At 41.0% G+C, this 8,808-nt stretch overlaps 1 protein-coding gene across 1 annotated transcript in view; it reads left to right on the top strand.

The window, feature by feature from the left end:
• Positions 1-8,808, top strand: part of Col28a1 (collagen type XXVIII alpha 1 chain) — a 199,710-nt gene that overhangs the window by 96,284 nt on the left and 94,618 nt on the right. The window contains exons 16-19 of the mRNA XM_004645651.2: positions 379-450; positions 1,201-1,269; positions 3,635-3,706; positions 8,248-8,316. Of these exons, the coding sequence (XP_004645708.1) occupies positions 379-450; positions 1,201-1,269; positions 3,635-3,706; positions 8,248-8,316 (282 nt within the window). The remainder of the gene's footprint in view (positions 1-378; positions 451-1,200; positions 1,270-3,634; positions 3,707-8,247; positions 8,317-8,808) is intronic.

Below are 8,808 nucleotides of genomic sequence, written 5' to 3'. Positions count from 1 at the left end.
CGGTGCGGTCTCCAGAGCCTGTACCGACAGCTCGGAGTCTCCTTTCCCCTTCTCACGGGTCATCAGCCTGTGGCGCTGTGTCTTTGCCAGGCGTAGCGTAGATGTCCTCATTTTAACTTGCTGGAATCTACCAATGCCATCCTTCCAAGTTCACTTTTTGGAGATCACATCAACTCCTAGTAGCAGAATGCAAATCTGAAGTCCATAGAAGTTAGGTAATTTGCCCAAGGTCCATTCTCTTAATTATTACTAATTACCAATCAGATTGCTCATGCCTGGATATTGATCAAACGTGATAAAATACATTCAAATTGCTTACAATGGAGGTGCTGGTGCAGTATGAACTTCAGGAAAATAAAATCTTTGTTCGTCCACTAGGGGGAGCCAGGCTCAATAGGGCTCCCAGGACAACCAGGAGTACCAGGAGAAGATGGAGCTGCAGGGAAGAAGGTACTGAATCTCACTTTTGTATTATTGCAGTAGAAACTATTGGCTCAAACTGTTATCTTGGTTCTAAGAGAGCTGCAGTAATTCCAGGACAAATAGTACCTTTAAGAAAAGCAATTTATACCCTTAAATTTCCCCTTTCACTTATCCCAGCTAGAAAGATCACCAACTCTTGAACTCTAGGGTCTCACATCCCTCTCGTAATTTGGCCATGGTGTTTTCCTGTAATCTAGTTACCTCAGGATTTCTAGAAAGCACATTAGTGTAAAGAAAAAAAAAAAGTCTCCAACTGCCTTTGCAAAAGGAGAGTCTGTAAATGCATTCAGGAAGTAAGGCCATTGTAAAGATTTCCTGAATTATTTTGAGGCAGCATTTGAAATACTCATTTTTCAGTAAAAGTACTGAAAAACAGCAGATGGAAAGGCTGAAGGTCATTCTTGTTTTTTTTTTTTTTTTTAAAAACCCTACCGAATGTGAATAAAGAGCCAAAGGAAAGCGGGCTTACTGCTTTGGAAATTAGCTGAGAAATTGGACTTTCCCATGGTATTTCAGCTGCTCTAGTTCAACTAGAGCTTAATGTTAATTTATTCATTGACAAGCTTCCAAACTAATTTTGACACTGGAGTGAAGGTCTGGTCTATTTTGGAGGGCTTCAGCTGAGTCTGCTGGCAGGAGAAGGAGAAGGGGTGGGGGTGGGAGTCAAGCTTCCTGCCTGAGGAAGGCCAGCTAAAACCTCAGTGTCATTGCCTCTAGGGAGAAGCAGGGTTTCCAGGAACAAGAGGCCCAGAGGGACCACCTGGGAGAGGACAGCCTGGCCCCAAGGTATGCAGATGGCAGTGTGCAGGGACGGCAGGCTGTCTGTGTTTGTTCCTGATTCTAAGGACCCACTTGGAATTGATTGATATCTTTGTCAAATGTGTTTACTTCTGGCGCCAAACTGTGGACACTGTCCTGTGAGCCTTTGGAAGGCACCAAGTATGTATTATTCATTTTTATTTTCCTAACATGTATCAGAAGACCCAGGACAGAGAAGAGTTCAACACATGTTTTCTCAATAAAGAGAAAGACTGACATTTAAAAAACCCATAGGAAGAAGAAGCAGCCTTTGACACATCGCTGAAACTTGGAAGCCCGTAAATTTTCTTCATATATTCAGGGTCTCAGACAAACAAGAAATACTGCTGGCAATTTCGAGGACTGGACATGTAGTTTACTGCTAGTACATGTGCTTAGCATGTGCGAGGTCCTGAGTTCAGTCCCAAAAATAATTAAATGAAGTAAAATGCAATTTCAGTTAACAATTGGCATATTTATCTTATGCCCTGTGGAAATACTAGTTGAATCTTTATAAGTCAAGATAACAATAGGATGAATAGGGACATAACCGAAACTTCTAAAGTTCCTGTAATTTTCACATATAGTTACAAATGCCCATCAAAAGGTTTGGATGAATTAAACGAGTACAGAAAAAAAAAAAACCCAAACCCATATTCTCACTGGTGTTCTACTTATAATTCTATTAAAATAATAACTGATAGCTTAATTTTATCTTATAAAAATACTAACTAAAGTTGAGTCCTAAATCTTAAATCTGAGACATGAAAATTTAAGTGTATGTATAGAATTTTAAACTTTTTAGCTTATTAATTTACCCATTGTAGGATCCCTTTTGTTATAGGGGATAGAAAGAGAAGAAACACTTATTATTTAACAGCATGATGCACTTTTAGAAGAACTAATGTTTTCTAGAATATTCTTTTGGGAAATAAAACCGTGGGGTTAATTCTTTGAAGCTGTGAGAGTTAATCATAGCTTTGAGAAAGAGCGGAAGTTCAGGTCCTACGCTGTGAGTGGCTGGAGAACCAATGCTCAGAACAACAGGAGCACAATAATCTGGTAATACAATGGGGAAGCCAAGGAAAACGGGCTCAGAAGGAAACAATGGGGGATAGTAGAGGCCACCAGTACACAAAGATAATGTACACCATAAGAAGGGGCAACTAGACTTGCCACTTTGCAGTAGGATCACAGCCATGATACAGTCAGTGTAGGTGCAGGGTTTGTTGCTTTCCTCTTGCTTTGGGGTAATTCTGGTCTATAAGTTGAATGGAGAAAAAGAAATGCTTGTTGTGCTTGGTTTCTTCAGACAACAGTGATACAAGTGATACTCAAGCTGCTCAGCTGTTCCATTGCCAGTGTCCCTGATGTCCCTTAGTGTGGACCCTCATGTAATGGAATGTGATGGCAGTGTTGATTATATCTCTGGATTAACAGGAGTCCACTTCTTGTTTCTGAAGTGGGTTTTGCTGATGACCCAAGTATAGTCCACTGGTTATCCAGGTGTGGCCCTTGAACTACCCCGGGATACCAGCATGACCTGGAAATGTTGCACCTGTCCATTACTGGGCCCCAGAGTAGGCCTTCAAAGTCACAAAGTTGTCTGCTAAGCCCTTCAGGTGATTCTGAAGCTCAGGTTGGAAAACCACGGTTTAGTCATTGGTATCCTGAACTACAGCTGATCTCAGCTGCAAACCCCAAGCAGCGATTCCTTTGTTGAGCTGGGCGGGCACCGGGCCATGGCCCCTCACAGCGGAGCCCCAGGTGGTAATGCTGTGGGGCTCCTGGTTGCAGGTCACAGAGTCCTCCTGGGGAGTGGCAGTTTACAGCCCCGGGTACAGCCGGGAGGCAGCTCTTGGTCTCTTCCTGTCAAGTCTCTTCCTGTCAAGAAGGCTGCATGGTTCCTCCTTTCGGAGAATGAACTAGACAGCCCACTGAGACTGAAATGGGGCTCTGACTTGGAAGATGTCTTTTTTTAATGTTTTGAAACTGAAATAGGATGAAAAATGAAAAACAGGATGAAAAGCATAGATAGATCTCTTTTCTGAAACTGTGGATGTCTTAGAACCATCCGTTAATAGACTGAGGGTATAAAAGAACTATAAATTCAAGTACAATCTCAATGAGAGATTCAGAACTTAGATTAAAAATTAAATTGTGCTTAATAAATGATGAACCGTAAACAATTTTGAAGCCATTCGGTTTTTCAAAGAACATTGACAGAACTGCACAACTAAACATATAATTTTAAAATTGGCATTTATTGAGAAGCTGGCTCTAGTGCCCTAATTATTAGGTTAGGAGAAGATTTGTTAACCCAACATTTATATTTTTATAATTACTTTGTCAGGGTGATGAAGGAAAGAAAGGAAGCAAAGGAAATCAAGGACAGAGGGGGTTTCCAGGGCCGGAAGGGCCAAAGGTATGTTTCTCATATTTTTACTTATGCTTTGAGGAGATCATAAATTGTGTCTGGTTTTAATAAAATATTAATGTCCTCTGAAAATTTGATTACTTGTTTCCTTCCCAGCAAATACAAAACAAAACCCCCTCAAATAAAAACAATCTTTTAGGACCCCTTCTATTCCTAGACCGTAATTGAATAGAATGAAGAGATTGTATAAAGTCTGCAATCTTTGTAGGAATGTTTATGCCTCTGAAATAGATTCCTATGCCAGTCAGCCTTCATGGCCAAATATTCAGAAGCTGGGATAGAGCTGGAGCCCTAGCACGTGTCGCGTCTTCACCATCTCGTTTTGCTGAACAACAGCAGAAGTCCAAGACAAGAGGCAGCAGAGTGAGGGCATGGGGCAGGCTTGGGGTGGCCCTCCTCCGGGCTCTGCTTGGAGCCTCCCACATGCTGCTAATGTGAATTCACAAAGAAGATACTAAAAGGATTGTTTTCACAAGGCCGTAAACATAAGGAGTTAATAAAGAATTTAGCAAGGACCCTGGCATCTAGTAAGTGTTTAACATGTGCGATTGTTCAGAGGGAAAAAAAATCAGCCTCACGAAATGGAAAATACGGTGCTGAGGAGGACGTGAAGGAGACTGCGAGAGGCAAGCAAGGCTGCGTGTCCTTGGGCGAGAACATCCAGGTCGCTGTGCTTGTCAAGAAACAGAAATGCCGACCTGGGAGAGTTTGTGCCTCCCGAAAGAAGCTAATTCTAAATAGATCACCAAAGGAAGCAAGATAGTTGAGATAATTGTACTACTAATTTCTATTAGTTTATTAAATGCAATAGTTAGTGCTTATATTGTTTGATCAATTTTATTCTCCTGTATCTGGTAATCTGAGCAACTACTTTGAAGATATGTAATAGAATAATCATTGCTAATTTCCTATCATCTTGTTTTTAAAATTCTGGATTGATTTTTGTTATTTTTTCTCTCTTTAAAATAAAAAAGGGGGAACACAAAAAAAAGAAGCTAATTCTAACAAAAAAAGATAAGGAGTACCTGTAAGAATGATTAAAACAACAAAATGTATTTATTTATTTTTAATAATTTTATTGAGAAACAAATAGCAATGAGACAGTTTCAAAACCGATTAGTAGGACAGTTTCAATAATTAATACATTGCATGTTATTGTCTTCGTAGTGGTTATTCATAGTACAAGATGCAGACATGATATCCTATCCAAACACTATTAGAACAGATCTTTCTATTCATTGAAATAAGAGAAAGTAGCTGCGTATCTGTCCTATTTTGAATATACAGATACAAAAATGGTCGTTCATTTGTACCACCTTTTTGTTTAGTTTTGTCAGAGATGGGTATTCTATAGTCATTTAAATATTGTAGGTGTGTGAATTTAGCAAAATATTCCAATATAGTCCAGTAGTCCATAATAGTAGTGGGTTACCTGTAGGACTGGCAATGTCAGAAGTTGCTGACTTGAGCCTTTTACAGCTCAGCATATTAATACGGCTTTACTTTTTGTACTTTGTTTTTATACTTTTCTGCTCTATGGTTAAGACCAGGATAAAGCAAGACCTATATAACAAGAAATGTAACTTTTGTATCTGACAAGGTCAGTCAGATCCCCCTCAGGATTTACCCTGAAACTGTGTACCGCAGTTTGCAGATCCTTTGTCAGTGTCAGCCATATGGATGAATCACAGCCATTGCTCGACCAATTTGGTCTCTGTGCAAGCCTGAGAGAATGTTTTCTCTCCATGTGACTCTCCTTAGGCACACTCTACATCATCTATCACTTTCCTCTGTGGCCCCATAATCTCCTTGATCAGAAAATTTGGGACACAACTGAGTAAAAAAACAAAATTTAAAAAGAAAAATGGTACTGGCTTATTAAGAGCAGGTACAAACAAAGCACTCTGCATAGACTAGTGATTTGGAAATTCAGTGTCACTCAGGGTCATTGGGAGGGTTTGTCTGTGGCCACTGTCCTGCCAGTTTGAATTAGGATTGGCCAATACATGCTGGGATGGAAACTGGTGTGCTTTGCTTGGGCTGCCCCATCTGCACTGCGGAGGCCTCAGTGAGGAAGACAGAGGTGGCCCATGAACAAAGTATGTGAGCAGTGCATCCCTGTGGGTGGAGGCCATGAGACCCTGCAGACAGAGAGCATCAGTGAGTGTTCAGAGAATCTGTCAGGTAGAGAGAGATTAGTGAACAAACTGAGACCCGGGAGGCATGAATGTACCTCAGTCTCTAAACAGGTCTTCCCATGTTTTGTGTGTTTTTTGGTAAAGGGCTGGGTAGTAAATGTGTTGGCTTTGTGGGCCGAGAAACAAAAGTGACACTATTGTATAAATACTTATAACCATATGAAAGTGAGGAACCATTCATGGCCAAACCCGGAGCAGCCACATTGCTCTGCCCATCCCTACTGTACAGGTGCTATCTTCCCTGCTGTTTCTTTTTTCTGTCTTTTTAATGAACAGTTATTATCTTTCATTTCCAACTCAACTTACCCTTTTTTATTTTATGTATTTTGGTACAGGGTCTCACTATGCAGCTTGCACTCTTAGTGATCCTCCAGTTTTCAGCCTCCCCATCACTGGGATTACAGGCCTGCACCCCCATGCCCGGACTCAGTTGCAGGCTCAGCATGCCCTGGGGGTGGGGCTAGCATTGCGTGTGGGACTTGGTCCCTGCGCTTGCCAAAGCAGGTGCTTTAGTCCACTGAGTTATCTCGCTGGCCCTATACTTTTTTTATTTTAAAGAAAAAAACTTAAAATAATGATATAGAATTCCACACAAGACAATAGGATATTAACAATTGTTCATATATTGTGTATTGTTATCTTCAAAGTAGTTGCTTATTTGGATGGAGACATGGCTATACAGTTTGATCACACTCCAATATAAATTTATTTTTAAATTATAATTTTTATTCACAAAGTATCATAGTCACATGTTATGCAATTTACATTAATTATGGAAAATTTAAGAGATGAAATGAATAGTCTAGAGAGGAGTCCTAATAGTTCCTTCTTATGTCCCAGTGGGTCATTCTGAGCAGCTTGCAGTAAAGATAGCAATTGCTTTGGAACAACAGTTTTCAAAGTGTGGCGGTGGGACCTGGGCCAGCATCACCATGGGTACTTCATGAAATGCACGTTCCAGGGCTCAGACCTTTAATGTGGAATCAAAGCTGTGGGGCTTGAACCTCTGACTATGTATCGACCAAATGCTCGATAATTCCTGTGCTCACTAAAATCTCAGACTCACTGTCCAGAATCAGATGGGACAGAGGAGTTGTCAGTGCTCCAGGGTGAGCCACTGAGAATCAGTATCAGATACCAACATGGAAGGGAAGGAGAAAAGATGGGTGGGGTAGAGAAGGAGGCAGAGAAATGACTTAACTTTTTAAAAATTTTATGTATTTGGGACAGGGTCTCACTACCCAGCTTGGACTCGTAGTGATCCTCCTGTTTCCAGCCTTCCCAGCACTGGGATTGCAGGTGTGTGCCACCATGCCCAGTCTTGGTGGCTGGCTCAGCACTCCCAGGGGGTGGAGCTGGCGAGGCATGTGGTGCCAGGGATCAAACGCAGGTCCTTGTGCTTGTCTAAGCTGGCGCTTAGTTCACTGAGCTATCTCTGCAGCTCTGTTTAATATTTTTTATTCAAAACTTCTTTTTTAATTTTTGAACTCCACTTCTAAAATGAATGCAAGATGAAGTGTGATGCAAATAGACACAGCATCATGCATGGGTCCTTCGGGCAGGAAAAGGAAAAGACTTAGAAACTCAATGTGTACCCTAAAGCTTGTGTGAAGCAAATTGTCATGATGGAACAGAATATTTTTGTGTGAGCTTCCTGGTATGCACTGTGAAAAGAAACATCAGGGACTGCACCTTTGATGTGCGTGTTTTTGGGTGGGTATTGAACACAGAGCTTCTTTCATCCTAGGCAAGCAAGTCGAGTACCTCCCAGCCCTGGAGCATATTCTTTTTCATTAGCTTATAAAACAATGCACAAGGGCCAGTGCAATAGCTCAGTGGACTAAGCACCTGCTTAGGTAAGTGCAGGGACTGGGGTTCAATCCCTGGCACCACATCCCCCACCAGCCCTATCCACAGGTGCGCTGAACAGTCCACCGAGACCAGGTGTGGTGGTGCACGCCTATGATCCTAGCACTGGGGAGGCTGAAAACAGGAAGGGCACTATGAGTGAGACCTGTACCAGATACATTAAAAAAAAAAAAAAAAGAAAAAGAAAAAGAAAGAAAGAAAGAAAACAATGCACAAGAGGTAAAAGATTCCTCCACATTTAGGAATAAATTGATTATGGTAATTTAAAGTCACTGAAATCTTACAGGTTAACATCTTTGGCAGTGGTTTAAAGACGATGATCAAGTTATCTTCGAATTGGTCTTTAAAAGGGGCCAAGGTTCTAATACTACAAAATCTAAAGACATTTCTATGCTTTTTCTAACACATCCCCCCATGTGATTTTTCTGCTTGGAATGTAAAGATTATTTTGCTCTTTCCAAGGGAGAACAGGGCATTATGGGCCCTTTTGGAATGCCAGGAGCAGCGATTCCTGGACCACCTGGGCCAAAGGTATATATTTTGGAGAATTCTTGTTTCCTTTTGAAGAAGCTTAGGAAATGGCCTCATTCAGCCCTGCTATTTCACAGCTCTGCAGAATAAAAGCCAACAATAGAGTTAGGACTGGAAGCAGGTTTCCCACTCTCGAGCCTCAGCTCTCCCTGGGCTACCTCTCTCAAATCCTAAACCCTAATAAGGCAAGAATTTTATTCCATTTATTCAGAAACATCTAAGAAGATATATAATTGAAAAATATGGTAAAAAAATGCATTTAGTTTTAAAAGCACCCCCCAGCCTTCTTACAGTCTATGTATTTGACTTGGAATTGCCACACATTATTTCCCTAGGTTGTTGCCTATTGGCTGTGGTAGTCTTTACTGACAGGTTTTGTTTACTCAGGCTGTGGAATTCCTCTCAATTTTGTTGAAAGAATATATGCTCTCAAGGCCTGAGAAGGATACATCAAGCTCTTTTCCAGGTCTTTTTTTTTTTTTTTTTTTTTTT

The sequence above is a fragment of the Octodon degus genome, unplaced genomic scaffold (assembly GCF_000260255.1).
Source record: "Octodon degus isolate 3935 unplaced genomic scaffold, OctDeg1.0 scaffold00234, whole genome shotgun sequence".
In the NCBI taxonomy this organism is placed as follows: domain Eukaryota; kingdom Metazoa; phylum Chordata; class Mammalia; order Rodentia; family Octodontidae; genus Octodon; species Octodon degus.
This window is presented reverse-complemented; position numbering and strand designations above follow the sequence as displayed.